General features: G+C 60.9%; 2 protein-coding genes across 2 annotated transcripts; one reads left to right on the forward strand and one right to left on the reverse strand.

Annotated features, from left to right (window-relative positions):
* Nucleotides 1–1,057: 1,057 nt before the first annotated feature.
* On the forward strand, nucleotides 1,058–12,900 carry LOC135576860 (uncharacterized; the record flags this gene model as incomplete). The annotated part of the gene is given in 9 exon segments (XM_065044050.1): nucleotides 1,058–1,967; nucleotides 1,970–2,168; nucleotides 2,170–2,651; nucleotides 5,170–5,842; nucleotides 6,127–6,198; nucleotides 7,336–7,411; nucleotides 7,482–7,638; nucleotides 9,869–10,146; nucleotides 10,148–12,900. Coding segments are annotated over 9 exon segments (4,194 nt in total), but the record flags the coding sequence as incomplete, so codon positions are not given.
* A 157-nt stretch (nucleotides 12,901–13,057) lies between these two features.
* IER3 (immediate early response 3) lies at nucleotides 13,058–16,642 on the reverse strand. Its single transcript, XM_065044160.1, has 2 exons — nucleotides 16,346–16,642; nucleotides 13,058–14,687 (listed from the first exon to the last, which is right to left on the reverse strand). The coding sequence occupies exons 1-2, from the start codon at nucleotides 16,574–16,576 to the stop codon at nucleotides 14,433–14,435; spliced, it is 486 nt and encodes a 161-aa protein (XP_064900232.1). The 5' UTR covers nucleotides 16,577–16,642; the 3' UTR covers nucleotides 13,058–14,432.

Here is a 16,642-nt window from a genome sequence, read left to right on the forward strand (position 1 = left end):
TAGAGCCCATAGGAGTCTGGGGGGTCCCTGTATTCCCGGGGGGGTCCCTCTGTCCCCTATAGAGCCCATAGGAGTCTGGGGGGGTCCCTATGTCTCGGGGGGTTCCTCCATCCCCTATAGATGCAATAGGGGGTTTGGGGGTGTCACTCTGTCCCCTTTGGAGCCCTGGGGGGTCGGGGGGTCCCTGCGTCCCCTATAGTCCCCATAGGAGCTGATTTTTGGGGGTCTACAGGGGGTCCCCGCAATGGAGCCGGGAGCCCACGGTGGATTTTGGGGGTGACGGGGACGCGGGAACCCCCCGATGACACACGGTGAGTGACGGGGGGACCCCAAGAATGGCGCTGACCCCCCAGACTGGGATCGACCCCCAAGAATGGGATTGACCCCCAAGAATGGGATTGACCCCCCCAGACTGGGATTGACCCCCCAAATGGGGATTGACCCCCCAATACCACAACCGACCCCCCCAACTCCACCACCACCCCCTTCTGGCCCCCCAGGTTGCATCGAGTGACCCAAAACCCCGGAGCCGGATCCATCCCCAGCACCGGGAGAGCCTGAAATCCTGGAGCCGGATCCATCCCCAGCACCGGGAGAGCCTGAAATCCTGGAGCCGGATCCATCCCCAGCACCGGGTGACCCAAAATCCCGGAGCCGGAGCCATCCCCACCGGCTGGGTGACCCCAAAACCCTTGAGCCGGATCGATCCCCAGTGTCAGGTGACCCCAAAATCCCGGAGCTGGATCCATCCCCATTGCCAGGTGACCCCGAAACCCAGAGCCGGATCCATCCCCAGCACCGGGAGACCCTGAAATCCTGGAGCCGGATCATCCCCACCACCAGGTGACCCCAAAACCTCGGAGCTGGATCCATTCCCATCACTGGGTGACCCTGAAATCCCGGAGCTGGACCCGTCCCGGGTGTCGGGTGAGCCCAAAATCCAGGAGCCGGATCCATCCCCACCACGGGGTGACCCCGAAACCGCGGAGCTGGACCCATCCCCAGTGTCAGGTGACCCCGAAATCCTGGAGCAGGATCCATCCCCAGTGTCAGGTGATCCCGAAACCCCGGAGCTGGACCCATCCCGGTGTCGGGTGACCCCGAAATTCCGGAGCCGTCCCCAGTGTCGGGTGACCGGGCTCGACCGAAATCCTGGAGCTGGACCCATCCCACCACCAGTCGACGCCGAAATCCTGGAGCTGGACCCCTCCCCGTTATCGGGCGACCCCGAAATCCTGGAGCTGGACCGACGTCCCCCCTGGGTCCCCCCAGAGCCGCCCCGGGCCGGGGGACCCTGCGCTGGACCGTGGTGCAGCAGCTGGAGCGCCCGCCGGCAAATCCGGCGGCTCCTTCCCGCCGTTCAAGAGCATCATCGTCCTGCAGAAGAGCTACGAGTGCGGCGAGTGCGGCAAGAGCTTCAGCTGCCGCTCGCACTTCGGCAAACACCGGCGCACGCACACGGGCGAGCGGCCCTTCCGCTGCCGCCACTGCGGCAAGAGCTTCAACGTCAGCTCCAACCTCTACCGGCACAGCGCGCGCACTGGCGCCGAGACGGCGACCGCGCCGGCGACGCCGCCGTTCCGCTGCGACCACTGCGGCAAGAGCTTCAGCCTCAGCTCCAACCTGCACCGGCACCAGCGCGCGCACGGCGTGGAGGCGGCGGTGCCGACTACGCCAACGCGGGCGGTGCCGACTACGCCAACGTTGTCCGTGCCGACTACGCCAATGCGAGCGGCGCCGGCTACTCCAACATTGTCAGTGCCGACTACGCCAACGCTGTCGGTGCCGACTACGCCAACGCTGTCGGTGCGACTCCGCCGGCGCGAGCGCGGCGCCGTTCCACTGCGCCCACTGCGGGAAGAGCTTCTGGTGGAGCTCGCACTGGGAGCGGCACCGGCGCGTCCACACGGGCGAGCGGCCCTACCAGTGCCCCGAGTGCGGCAAGAGCTTCAGCCGCAGCTCCCACCTGTACCGCACCAGCGCACGCACGCCGGCGGCCGCTCCTACATCTGCAGCTACTGCGGGCGCAGCTTCGGCAGCACCGTGCGCTTCGAGCGGCACCAGCGCACCCACACGGGCCGGCGGCCCTACAAGTGCACCCAGTGCCGCAAGAGCTTCGGCGACGGGCCGGCGCTGGTGAAGCACCAGCGGCTGCACCTGGGCGAGGCGGCGCGGGGCCGGCGCGGCGCCAACCGCGAGAAGCCCGTACCGCTGCGGCCACTGCGGCAAGAGCTTCTCGTGGTGCTCGCACTGGGAGCGGCACCAGCGCATCCACACCGGCGAGCGGCCCTACCAGTGCGGGGACTGCGGGAAGCGCTTCGGGAGGACGTCGCACCTGTACCGGCACCAGCGCACGCACGCCGGCGGCAAACCCACACGTGTGCGGCGACTGCGGGGAAGAGCTTCAACAGCACCGTCCACTTCCAGAAGCACCAGCGGGCCCACGGCGGCGCGCGGGGGGAGGGGGAGGCGGCGGGGGGGGCGCGGCGTTTTGGGGGGGGCGGCGCCCGGGCCCGGCGGCAAGCGCGGGGGCGCGGGAAAGGGGCGGCGGGGGAGGAGGCGGCGCAGCTCTGAGCGGGAGCGGCGGCGCCGGGGGGTGGGCGCGGTGGGGTGGGCGCGTTGGGTTGACCACATTGGGTTGAGTGCGTTGGGTTGAGTGCGTTGGGTTGGCCCCATTGGCTTGAGCCCATTGGGTCGACCCGTTGGGTTGACCCATTGTCTTGGCCCCCATTGTCTTGACCCCCATTGGGTTGGCTCATTGGGTTGGCCCCATTGGGTTGACCCCCATTGCGTTGACCCGTTGGGTTGGCCCATTGTCTTGACCCCCATTGTCTTGACCCCATTGGGTTGACCTCTTGGGTTGACCCGTTGTCTTGACCCCTGTTGTCTTGACCCCCGTTGGGTTGACCCTTTGGTTTGGCCCATTGTCTTGACCCCCACTGTCTTGACCCCCATTGGGTTGACCCATTTGGTTGACCTGTTGGGTTGACCCATGGTCTTGACCTCTGTTGGGTTGACCTGTTGGGTTGACGCTGTTGGGTTGACCCATTGTCTTTACCCCCGTTGTCTTGACCCGGTTGGGTCGACCCATCGGGTTGACCCGTTGGGTTGACCCCTTGTCTTGACCCCCATTGGTTGACCCCCATTGCCTTGACCTCTGTTGGGTTGACCCGTTGGGTTGACCCATTGACTTGACCCCATTGGCTTGACCCCCATTGGTTGACCCCTTTGGGTTGCCCCCCATTGGGTTGATCCATTGGGTTGCCATGGGGTTGACCCGTTGTCCTTGCCCCCCATTGGGTTGACCCATTGGTTTGGCCCATGGGGTTGACCCATTGTCTTGCCCCCCATTGGGTTGGCCCGTTGGGTTGATCCATTGGGTTGACGCATTGTCTTGACCCCCATTGGGTTGATCCATTGGGTTGACCCATTGTCTTGACCCCATTGGGTTGATCCATGGGGTTGACCCATTGGGTTGATCAATTGGGTTGACGCATTGTCTTGCCCCCCATTGGGTTGACCCATTGGGCGTCCCAAGACGTAGTTTCAATAGCGTAGAGTAGCTCGGTAGGTGGGGGCGGGGAGGACGGAGACGGGGCCGGGGGGCAGGCGGGAAGATTTTGGGGTCCCCCCACTAGAAAAGTCCAACTGGGGGGGGGGGGAGAAACCACCTCTGGGGGGGGAAAAACCACCTCTGGGGGGGGGAGAAACCACCTCTGGGGGGGGAGAAACCACCTCTGGGGGGGGAAACCACCTCTGGGGGGGGGAACCACCTCTGGGGGGGGAGAACCACCTCTGGGGGGGGAGAAACCACCTCGGGGTGGGGGGGGCACTGACTCCTCCCCCACCTTGGAGACCCCCCCCAATGATCCGAGGTGGTTCGGTCCCCGCGGGGGGGGCTCGAGCGCTTAATTTAAGGTATTTATTGTATTTATTGCCCCCGGGGGGACCAGGACACGATTTGGGGCCATTTCTGGTGGTTTTGGGTCCTGGACACAGATTTGGGGCCATTTCTGGTGGGTTTGGGTCCAGGACGCTGATTTGGGGCCATTTCTGGTGGTTTTGGGTCCAGGACACAGATTTGGGGCCATTTCTGGTGGGTTTGGGTCCAGGACGCTGATTTGGGGCCATTTCTGTGGTTTTGGGTCCCGGCTCTTCCCGCTTGTTTTTGTGAATAAAACTGTAGAATAGAGAAAACGCTGGCAGCGGATCTGGGGGATTTGGGGCATTTTGGGGGATTTGGGGCATTTTGGGGATTTGGGGCATTTTGGGGATTTGGGGCATTTTTGGGTGTTTTGGGGCATTTTGGGGGTCGGATTTGGGTCATTTTGGGCATTTTTGGGGTGTTTTGGTTCATTTTGGGTCATTTTTCTCTCATTTTGGTCAGGATTTGGGTCATTTTTGGGGGTATTTTGGCTCATTTTTTGGGTGTTTTGGCTCATTTTTGGCCATTTTGGCTCATTTTTGGGGTCGATTTGGGTCATTTTGGGGGTTTTGGTCATTTTTGGGGTGTTCTGGGTCATTTTGGCTCATTTTAGGTCATTTTTGGTTCATTTTTGGGGTCGGATTTGGGTCATTTTTGGGGTGTTTTGGGTCATTTTGGGTCATTTTGGCTCATTTTGGGGGTCAGATTTGGCTCATTTTTGGGTGTTTTGTCTCATTTTGGGTCAGGATTTGGGTCATTTTTGGGGTGTTTTGGGTCATTTTGGCTCATTTTGGGTTCATTTTTGGGGTCAGATTTGGGTAATTTTTGGCCATTTTGGCTCATTTGGGGGGTCGGATTTGGGTCATATTTGGGGTGGTTCTGGGTCATTTTTGGGTGTTTTGGCTCATTTTGGGTCAGGATTTGGGTCATTTTTGGGTGTTTTGCCACATTTTTGGGGTTCTTTGGGTAGTTTTGGGTGTTTTGGCTCATTTGGGGGTTGGGATTTGGGTCATTTTTGGGTGTTTTGGCTCATTTTGGGTCATTTTTGGTCATTGTGGCTCATTTTGGTGTCAGGATTTGGGTCATTTAGGGGCCTTTTGGGTCATTTTTGGGAGTTTTGGGTCATTTTTGGCCATTTTGGCTCATTTTTGGGTCAGATTTGAGTCATTTTTGGGTGTTTTGGCTCATTTTTGGGTGTTTTGGGTCATTTTGGGTCAGGTTATGGGTCACTTTTTGATTGTTTTGCCTCATTTTGGGGCGTTTTGCCTCATTTCGGGTCTGGATTTGCCTCATTTTAAGGGGCACTTGGGCTTATTTTGGGCTGCTTTGCCTCATTTTTGGCGTGTTTTGCCTCATTTTGGTCATTTTTGGGTCATTTTCCCTCATTTCGACCCGGATTTGGGGGGGGGGGGTGATGTCCCCTCGGGGCCGCCAGGGGGCGCGGGTGCGCGCAGAAAGGGGAGGGGGGAGAGGGGCGTGGTCTCCTCCGTCACATCCGGTCCGGCGGCCCCGCCCCCCCCGGCGCTCTCTCCGGTCGCTCCCCGTTCGGCTCCCCCGCCCCCCCCTCCCCTCCCCCCACCCCCCCCAGGTGATTCGGGGTCCCCTCCCCCCCCCCCCCAGGGACCCGGATGCTGGGGGGTGGTGGGGGGGGTCCCCAAAACGACACGTGACCCGCGCAGCACAGAAAGGGGCGGGAGCCCCCAAACCGGGGCGGGGGGGGGGGGGGGAGGGGGGGGGGAGGGGGGGGAACCCCCGGGTGCCCCAAAAGGGGTGGGGGGGGCGCCCCAAAAAATGGGCTGAAAAGCCCCTTGGGACCCCAAAATCAGCCCCTTCCCCCCCCGCCCAGGGTCCCAAACCCCCCCCCCCCGGATCTGGGGGTCACGATGCAGGAGAACTACGAGGACGTCATTTCCCTGGGTGAGAGATTCGGGGGGTTTGGGGCATTTTGGGCCGATTTGGGGCATTTTAGGGCATTTTGGGGGGATTTGGGGCATTTTGGGGCATTTTGGGGGGGATTCGGGTCAATGTGTTGGGGATTCGGGTCATTTCGGGTGGTTCCTCAGTTTCCCCTCCCGCCGCGAAGCCGCGTCGCGTTTTTTGCCCAAATCCGGACTTTTTCACCCAAAACCATCGCGTTTTTTTTCGGGGGGGGTTTAAAATTGCTCAAAAGGGCTTTTCCGCCCCAAATTTGCCCGTTTCAGCCGAGGAAATCGCCATCAGTTGGCCCCGAATCGCCGCCTTCGCCGAATCGCAGCGCCGGCGCCCGGCACCCGGTGAGTGTGGGGGGGGACCCCGGTTTGGGGTGAATTCCGGCGGTTTTGGGCAACACCGAAAACCCGGCGAATCCCGTCACTGCGGGATTTGGGGGGAAACAGCCTGAAATGTGGGGACCCCCCCCAACCTCAAATGGGGGTGAATGTGAATTTGGGAACCCCAAATTTGGGTGAAATTCAGTGGATTTTGGGACCCCCCCCCAAATTTGGGTGAAATTCAGCGGATTTTGGGACCCCCCAAAATCTTTGGGAACCCCAAAATTTGGGTGAATTTCAGTGGATTTTGGGACCCCCCGAAACCTTTGGGACCCCCAAATTTGGGTGAATTTCAGCGGATTTTGGGACCCCCCCAAAAATCTTTGGGACCCCCAAATTTGGGTGAAATTCAGCAGATTTTGGGACCCCCCGAAATCTTTGGGAACCCCCAAATTTGGGTGAAATTCAGTGGAATTTGGGGCGCCCCAAAATCTTTGGGAACCCCCAAATTTGGGTGAAATTCAGCAGATTTTGGGACCCCCCAAACCCTTTGTGACCCCCCAAATTTGGCGAATCCATTATTTTAGGGGGGACACCCCCAAATCCTCTCCCATTCCTCCCAAAACATGGAAAACCCCCCAAATTTGGGCAAATCCATTATTTTTAGGGGGGGGGAGACACCCCAAATTGCCTCCAATCCTTCCAATTTCAATTAAAACCCCCAAATCCGCTCCGATTAACCCCAAAATTTTGCTACCCCCCCCCAACCCCCCAAATTTGGACAAATCCATTATTTTTTTGGGGGGGGAGACACCCCAAATTACCTCCAACCCTTCCAATTTCAATTAAAACCCCCAAATCCGCTCCGATTAACCCCAAAATTTCGCTACCCCCCCCAACCCCCAAATTTGGGCAAATCCATTATTTTTAGGGGGGGGAGACACCCCAAATTGCCTCCAATCCCTTCCAATTTCAATTAAAACCCCCAAATCCACTCCGATTAACCCCAAAATTTCGCTACCCCCCCCCCCCAAACCCCCAAATTTGGGCGAATCCATTATTTTGGGGGGAGAGGGGGGGCTCGGATCCCTCGCGATGTTTGTGACCCGCCCCCCCCGCTCAATTTGGTATAACCCCCCCCCCCCCCATTTGTTGTTGCAGAGGCGGCGGTGGAGCCGGGACCCGCGGAGCCGCCCGGGGACGCCGGGGGGGCGTGGCCGCGGCGGGGGGCGTGGCGGCGGCAGGGGGCGTGGCGGCGGCGGGGGGCGTGGCGGCGGCGGGGGGGCGGGGCGGCGGGGGGCGTGGCCGCGGCGGGGGGCGGGGCCCCGGAGCTGCGGCGCCAGCTGGGGCGCCTCCTGCAGGCGGCGGGGCGGCGCCGCGTGGAGCTGATGCTGCGGGAGCTGCTGCGCGAGCCCGAGGCGGGGGAGGGGCGGCGGCCGCGCGGGAAGGAGCCCGGCCACGGAGGTGAGGGGGGGAGGGGGGGCTGGGGGGATCTGGGGTGATTTGGGGTGATTGGGGGTGATTTGGGGTGATTTGGGGTGATCCGGGTAATTGGGGTGATTTGGGGTGATTGGGGTAATTCAGGGTGATTTGGGGTGATTGGGGTGATTTGGAGTCATTGGGGCGATTTTGGGTGATTCGGGGAGATTTGGGGTGATTTAGGGCAATTTGGGGTGATTCGGGGTGATTGGGGTGATTTGGGGTGATTTGGGGTGATTCAGGGTGATTTAGGGCAATTTGGGTGATTTGGGGTGATTTGGGGTGATTTGGGGGTGATTGGGGTGATTTGGGTTGATCTGGGTGATTTGGGGTGATTTGGGGTGATTCGGGGTGATTGGGCTGATTTGGGCTGATTTGGGTGATTTGGAGTCAATGGGGCGATTTTGGGTGATTTGGGTGATTCAGGGAGATTTGGGGTGATTTGGGCTGATTCGGGGTAACTGGGGTGATTTGGGGTGATTTGGGCTGACTTGGGGTGATTTGGAGTCATTGGGGTGATTTGGGGTGATTTAGGGCAATTTGGGTGATTTGGGGTGATCTGGGTTGATTCAGGTGGTTTGGGACGATTTGGGGTGATTTGGGTTGACCTGGGTGATTTGGAGTGATTTGGGGTGATTCGGGGTGATTGGGCTGATTTGGGCTGATTTGGGGTGATTTGGAGTCATTGGGGCGATTTTGGGTGATTTGGGTGATTTGGGTGATTCAGGGAGATTTGGGGTGATTTGGGCTGATTCGGGTAACTGGGGTGATTTGGGGTGATTTGGGCTGACTTGGGGTGATTGGAGTCATTGGGGTGATTTGGGGTGATTTAGGGCAATTTGGGGTGATCTGGGTGATTTGGGGTGATTCAGGGTGATTTAGGGCAATTTGGGGTGATTCGGGGTAATTGGGGTGATTTGGGGTGATCTGGGGTGATTTGGGGTGATTTAGGGCAATTTGTGGTGATTTGGGGTGATTTGGGTGATTTAGGGCAATTTGGGGTGATTTGGGCTGATTGGGCTGATTTGGGGTGATCTGGAGCCATTGGGGTGATTTGGGTGATTTGTGGTGATTTGGGGCAATTTGGGGTGATTTCGATTGATTTGGGGTGATTCGGGGCGATCTGGGTGATTTGGGCTGATTTAGGGCAATTTGGGGTGATTGTGGTGATCTGGGTTGATTTGGGTTGATTTGGGGTGATTTGGGGTGTCTGGGGTGGTTGTGGCGATTCAGGGCAATTTGGGGCAATTTGGGCTGATTGTGGTGATTTCAGGTGATTTGGGCTGATTTGGGGTGATTGTGGTTATTTGGGGTGATTTCAGGTGATCTGGGTTGATTGTGGTGATTTGGGCTGATTCGGGTTGATTCGGGGGATTTGGGTGATCTGAGTCATTGGGGTGATCTGCGGTGATTTGGGCTGATTTGGGGTGATTCGGTTGATTTGGGTTGATCTGGGTTATTGGGGTGATTTGGGGCAATTCGGGGCGATTTGGGGTGATCAGGGCAGTTGTGATTTGGGGTGATTTGGGGCGATTTGGGGTGATCTGGGTTGATTTGGGGTGTCAGGGCAGTTGTGATTTGGGCTGATTTGGGCTGATTTGGGTGATTTGGGGTGATTGGGGCAGTTTGGGGTGATTCAGGTGATTTGGGTTGATGTGGTGTGGTTGGGGTGATTGTGGTGATTTTGGTTGATTTGGGGTGATTGGGGCAATTTGGGGTGATTTGGGGTGATTTGAGGTGTTTGTGGTGATTTGGGGTGATTTGGGGTGATTTTGGTTGATTTGGGGTAATTGGGGTAATTTGGGTTGATTTGGGGTGATTGTGGTGATTTGGGGCGATTTGGGGTGATCTGGGTTGATTCGGATGATTTGGGGTGATTTCGATTGATTTGGGGTGATTATGGTGATTTGGGGCGATTTGGGGCAATCTGGGTTGATTTGGGGTGATTTCCGGGTTGATTTGGGTGATTTGGGGTGATTTGGGTGATTTGGGTGATTTGGGGTGATCTGGGTTGATTCGGGTGATTTGGGGTGATCTGGGTTGATTTGGGCTGATTTGGGTGATCTGGGTTGATTCGGGTGATTTGTGGTGATTGATTTGGGGTGATCTGGGTGGAATTGGTGTGGTTGGGTTGATTTGGGTTGATTCCGGTTGATTTGCTGTGTGGTTATTTGTGGTGATTGTGGTGACCCGGCGCCGTCTCTCCCCGTTCCAGCCGCGGTGCCGCCCACCGCGACCCCCGACCCGCGCGCCCCGTCCCCCCCGGCGCCCGACGCGGCGTCCCCGGCGTCCCCGGCGCCGCGCCCCCCCCCCGGCGGCTGCTCCGAGTGCTCCCGGCGCCACCCGGCGCCGCCTCGGCGCTGCCGCCCGTGCGTCCGGCGCCGGCGCCGCGACCCCCCCGCCGACAAGCCGCACCGCTGCGGCGACTGCGGCAAAGGCTTCAGCCGCGGCTCCAACCTGGCGCAGCACCGGCGCATCCACACGGGCGAGCGGGCCGCACCGCTGCGGCGACTGCGGCAAAGGCTTCATCCAGAAGTCCGACCTGGAGCGGCACCGGCGCGTGCACACGGGCGAGCGGCCGTACCCGTGCGCCGACTGCGGCAAGCGCTTCAGCGTCAGCTCGCACCTCGACCGGCACCGGCGCGTCCACGCCGGGCCCGGCCCCCCCGCCCCGGCGCGGCCGCGCGCTCCGGCGCCCCCGGCGCCCCACGGCTGCCCCGACTGCGGCAAGAGCTTCGTGCAGCGCGCGGCGCTGGCCAAGCACCGCAAGACGCACGCGGGCGAGCGGCCGCACCGCTGCGGCGACTGCGGCAAGAGCTTCAGCCGCGGCTCCAACCTCACCCAGCACCGGCGCATCCACACGGGCGAGCGGCCGCACCGCTGCGGCGACTGCGGCAAAGGCTTCATCCAGAAGTCCGACCTGGAGCGGCACCGGCGCGTCCACACGGGCGAGCGGCCGTACGCCTGCGCCGACTGCGGCAAGCGCTTCAGCGTCAGCTCGCACCTCGACCGGCACCGCAAGGTCCACGCGGCGCAGGCGGCGGCGCCGCGCTGCCCCGAGCACCTCGCCGGCTTCCTGCCCGCCCACCGGCGCGGGCGGCTGTTCCGGTGCGGCCAGAGCGCCGCGGCGAAGGCGGCGGCGCCGAAGCGCGAGGGGAAGAGCCGCGGGGCGCGCGAGCCATGCGCCGATTGCGGCCGCGAGACGGCGCCGGGAGCCGCCGAGAAGCCGTTCGAGTGCGGCGAGTGCGGCAAGAGCTTCGGGCAGCGCTCGGCGCTGGTGAAGCACCGGCGCATCCACAGCGGCGAGAAGCCGTTCGCCTGCGGCGACTGCGGCAAAGGGTTCATCCAGAAGTCCGACCTCACCATCCACCGGCGCATGCACACCGGCGAGAAGCCGTACCGCTGCGGCGACTGCGGCAAGTGCTTCAGCGTGTCGTCCAACCTCATCACGCACCGGCGCACGCACCTGGGCGAGAAGCCGTACCGGTGCGGCGAGTGCGGCAAGAGCTTCATCCAGCGCTCGGAACTCACCATCCACCACCGCGTGCACACCGGCGAGAAGCCCTACAAGTGCGGGCAGTGCGGGAAGAGCTTCAGCCGCAGCTCCCACCTCAACCGGCACCACCGCACCCACGGCGCCGCGGCGGACAAGGCCAAGGGCGGCGGCGCCGGCCCCGCCCCCTTCGCGCCGCCGGGGGGGCCCCCCGGCCAATCGCTGGCGCCGCTGGGCGGGGGGGCGGCGCTGGAGCTGCCCTGGCCCCTCCCCTTCCCCGCGCGGCCCTTCCCCCCGGGGCCGCTGGCGCCCAACGCGGCGCCGCCCACGCCGCCGCTCGTCAACTGAGCGGGAACGGGCGCGGGGGAGGAGCCACGGAGCGCTGGCCACGCCCCCCGCGCCCGCGGCCAATGGGCGGCGAGCTCACACGGCCAACCGGGGTCGAGCCCGAAGACCCAACGGGGGTTGGTGTCAAAGACCTGGCGTTGGGTCTAATCACCTCGGTGGCTAATTAATGACCTTGTTAATTAGGGGAGGGGCCCACCTCACTCATTAGGGAGTTGGGAGGTTCCCCTCTTGGCTCCGCCCCCTCCCCGGCCCCTCCCCCAACTGGTTTTGGCCCCAAAGACCCAACTGGGGTTGAACTGAAACCCAACGGGGGTTGGTGCCAAAGACCCGGCGTTGGGTCTAATCACCTCGGTGGCTAATTAATGATCCCGTTAATTAGGGGAGGGGCCATTCTCGCTAATTAGGGGCTGGGGAGGTTCCCCTCTTGGCTCCGCCCCCTCCCGGTCTCCCCGGCCCCGCCCCCAGCACCCAACTGGTGTCGACCCCAAAGACCCAACTGGGGTTGGTGTCAAAGACCCGTCGTTGGCAGCTTCTTGCCTCAGTGGCTAATTAATGACCTTGTTAATTAGGGCATGGAGATGTCACCCTCATTCGGTGGCTCCGCCCTCATCCCGCCCTCCCCGGGCCCTCGGCCAATGGGCATCGAGCTCACACGGCCAACCGGGGTCGACCCGAAGACCCAACAGGGGTTGGAGTCAAAGACCCAGCATTGGGTCTAATCCCCTCGGTGGCTAATTAATGATCTCGTTAATTAGGGGAGGGGCCAACCTCACTCATTAGGGGGTGGGGAAGTTCCCCTCTTGGCCCCGCCCCCTCCCCAGCCCCTCCCCCAACTGGTTTTGGCCCCAAAGACCCAACTGGGGTTGAACTGAAACCCAACGGGGGTTGGAGTCAAAGACCCAGCGTTGGGTCTAATCACCTCGGTGGCTAATTAATGATCTCGCTAATTAGGGGAGGGGCCAATCTCACTAATTAGGGGGTGGGGAGGTTCCCCTCTTGGCCCCTCCCCCAACACCCCGTTTTGGGGGCAGCTCCTCCCACAGCCAATCAACCTCGGCAGCTAATTAAGGATTAATTAAGGGCCGAGGGAATAATTTCAAGCCCCGTTCGTGTTCTCCCCCCTCCCCCCCGCCGGGGTTTTGGGGCAGAAAGAAGCAAATTCAGTCCATTCCGCACTTAACGACGATTGGTAACGAGGCTCAAACTGAACCAAAGTCCCCAAACTGAGGCGGAAAACGCGACTTTGGGGCTTTTCCCCGTTTTCTGTGAATTTCCCTCTTTTTGCCGTTTTTGGGGGGTCGGGGGGGTGGGAAATGGGGCATTTTGGGGGGTTTTTGTTACTTTAGTGGTTTGTATTTGGGGTTCAATGAATAAAATCGGGCGCCAAGAAACGTGCCAAAAAACGAGCGGTTTGGACCCAAAATGGGGGTTTTGATCACGACGCCCGAGCGGGGGTGGGGGGGGGTGGTGGAAATTGGGGTGAAAAGGCACAAAATGGGAGTTACAGAAACAGGAACGGGAAATAACGGCAAAATCAGCCCAATCGGGACAAGAAATAGCGAGTCAGATAAATACGGCTTTCATTAAATTAATCCAATAAATAATGGATGCAATAAATAATCAATGGGTGCAATAAATAATCAATGGATCCAATAACCAATGGATCCAATAAATAAGCAATGGATGCAATAAATAATCAATGGACCCAATCAATAATCAATGGATCCAATCAATAATCAATCCAATAAATAACCAGTGGATGCAATAAATAATGGTTCCAATAAATAACCAATGGATCCAATAACCAATGGATCCAATAAATAACCAATGGATGCAATAAATAATGGTTCCAATAAATAATCAATGGTTCCAATAAATAACCAATGGTTCCAACCAATAACCAATGGATGCAATAAATAACCAATGGATGCAATAAATAATGGTTCCAATAAATAATCAATGGTTCCAATCAATACTCAATGGATCCAATCAATACTCAATGGATCCAATCAATACTCAATGGATCCAATCAATACTCAATGGATCCAATAATCAATGGACCCAATCAATAATCAATGGACCCAATCAATAACCAATGGATGCAATGAATAATCAGTGGACCCAATCAATAATCAATGGGTCCAATCAATAATCAATGGGTCCAATAAAGAATGGATCCAATGAATAATCAATGGATCCAATGAATAATCAATGGATCCAATCAATACTCAATGGATCCAATCAATACTCAATGGATCCAATAACCAATGGATCCAATAAATAACCAATGGATCCAATAAATAACGGAGAAGCACGTTAATTAACGAAGGAACCAATGAGGTAGCGGCGCCCGCGGAGCCCCCGAAATCGCGGCAATTGGCCCCAAAATGTCACAGCAGGCGATGGGGGCGGCGCCAGGGGGGCTCGGGTGTCCCCATCGTGTCTCTGGTGTCCCCATCGTGTCACTCGTGTCCCCACGGGTGTCTCTGGTGTCACCGCGGGTGTCCCCAGGGGGGTCTCTGGTGTCACCGCGGGTGTCCCCAGGGGGGTCTCCGGTGTCCCCAGGGGGGTCCCCATGGACGTTTCCAGTGTCCCCAGGGGTGTCTGGTGTCACCGCGGGTGTTTCTGGTGTCCCCAGGTGTCTCAGGTGCCCCCACTGTGTCTCTGGTGTCCCCAGGGGGGTCTCTGGTGTCCCCATGGACGTTCAGTGTCCCCAGGGGCGTCTCTGGTGTCCCCACGGGTGTCTCCAGTGTCACCGTGGGTGTCTCCCGTGTCCCCAGGGGGGTGTCCGGTGCCACCACAGGTGTCCCCATGGATGTTCAGTGTCCCCAGGGGTGTCTGGTGTCACCACAGGTGTCTCCGGTGTCCCCAGGGGTGTTCAGTGTCCCCAGGGGTGTCCCCACGGACATTTCCAGTGTCCCCAGGGGTGTCTCTGGTGTCACCGTCGTGTCACCGGTGCCACCGCGGGTGTTTCTGGTGTCACCGCGGGTGTCTCCGGTGTCCCCAGGGGGGTGTCCGGTGTCCCCGTGGACACCTCGGGTGCCACCGCAGGTGTGTCTGGTGTCCCCAGGTCTGTCCCCGTGTCTGTCCCCTCCCCGGGCGCGCTGTACACCTGCGCACTCACCACCAGCAGCAGCAGCACCAGCAGCCGCTTGGCCGCGCTCGGCTCGTCCGGGGGGGGCGCCCGGCGCACCTGGGGGGGAACCGGATGAGAACCGGAGTGAGAACCGGAGTGAGAACCGGAGCGACAACCGGAGTTGGGGAAAGTCACCACCCCGGGGGGGGTTGAACCATCCTGGGGGGGGGTTGAACCATCCTGGGGGGGGGTTGAACCATCCTGGGGGGGGGGTTGAACCATCCTGGGAGGGGGGTTGAACCATCCTGGGAGGGGGGTTGAACCATCCTGGGAGGGGGGTTGAACCATCCTGGGAGGGGGGTTGAACCATCCTGGGAGGGGGGTTGAACCATCCTGGGAGGGGGGTTGAACCATCCTGGGAGGGGGGTTGAACCATCCTGGGAGGGGGGTTGAACATCCTGGGGGGGGGGTTGAACCATCCTGGGGGGGGGGGTTGAACCATCCTGGGGGGGGGGTTGAACCATCCTGGGAGGGGGGTTGAACCATCCTGGGAGGGGGGTTGAACCATCCTGGGGGGGGGGTTGAACCATCCTGGGGGGGGGTTGAACCATCCTGGGGGGGGGGTTGAACCATCCTGGGGGGGGGGTTGAACCATCCTGGGGGGGGGTTGAACCATCCTGGAGGGGGGTTGAACCATCCTGGGGGGGGGGGTTGAACCATCCTGGGAGGGGGGTTGAACCATCCTGGGAGGGGGGTTGAACCATCCTGGGGGGGGTAAGTGAACCATTCGGGGTGGGGGGGAGGGGGGACAAACCACCCTGGGGGGGGAATGGGGTGAGAATTGGGGTTTGGGAAAGTCACCCCCTGGGCAGAATGAACCATCCGGGGTGGGGGGGGGTGTGGGGGTGGAATGAACCACCTTGGGGAGGGGGGAATGAAACACTGGGGAGGGTGGGGGGGGGAACCACCATGGGGGGAATGGGAATAAACCATCCTGGGGGAGGGGGGGAATGAACCACCTGGGGAGGGGGGGGGACAAACCACCTGGGGAGGGGGGGGGACAAACCACCTGGGGAGGGGGGGGGGGAGAACGAACCACCCTGGGGAGGGGGAAGGAACCACCCTGGGGGGACAGGACCCCCCTGGGGGTAAATAACCCACCCGGGGGGTAATTCTGCCCCCCCGGGGGAAATTCCGCGCTCCAGGTGGGGGTGAGTCAGGCGGGGGAGGGGAAGTGACTCACCCTCCCCACACAAACTGCTCCGGGAAACAGGGGGGGGGGACCCAGGAGTGCGGGAAAGGGGACCCAGGAGTACCCCAGGGACCCAGGAGTGCTGGAAAGGGGACCCAGGAGTGCCCAGGGACCCAGGAGTGCTGGAAAGGGGACCCAGGAGTGCCCCAGGCGTTCGGGAGGGACCCAGGAGTGCCCCAGGGACCCCAGGCGTTTGGGAGGGACCCAGGAGTGCCCCAGGGACCCAGGCGTGCGGGAAAGGGGACCCAGGAGTGCCCCAGGGACCCAGGCGCGCGGGAAAGGGGACCCAGGAGTGCCCCAGGGACCCCAGGCGTGCGGGAGGGACCCAGGAGTGCCCCAGGGACCCAGGCGTGCGGGAAAGGGGACCCAGGAGTGCCCCAGGGACCCAGGCGCGCGGGAAAGGGGACCCAGGAGTGCCCCAGGGACCCCAGGCGTTCGGGAGGGACCCAGGAGTGCCCCAGGGACCCCAGGCGTGCGGGAGGGACCCAGGCGTGCGGGAGGGACCCCGGCGTCCGGCACTCACCAGCGGCGGGTAGAGGACGCGGCGGTGGCGGCGCCGGGGCCGGGAGGGGCCGCTGGGCCCCACGGGCGGATCGAACGTGAAGTAGCGCGGGGGGGCCGGGGTGAGGCCCAGGCCGGGCCGGGGGGCCCGCTCGGGGGGTCCCCAGCCCCGGGGGGCCCGTTTCGGGGGTCCCCACCCCGGACACGTCCCCGTTGTCGCCGCCGTCGCGGCCGCCGCAATCGTCACCGTCATAGCGGCACAAAAATGGCGGCGGCGGAGCCGGGCGGGAGTTTATATAGAGGCGGTCTGTGCCACGCC

The sequence above is a fragment of the Columba livia genome, chromosome 32 (genome assembly GCF_036013475.1).
Source record: "Columba livia isolate bColLiv1 breed racing homer chromosome 32, bColLiv1.pat.W.v2, whole genome shotgun sequence".
NCBI lineage: Eukaryota > Metazoa > Chordata > Aves > Columbiformes > Columbidae > Columba > Columba livia.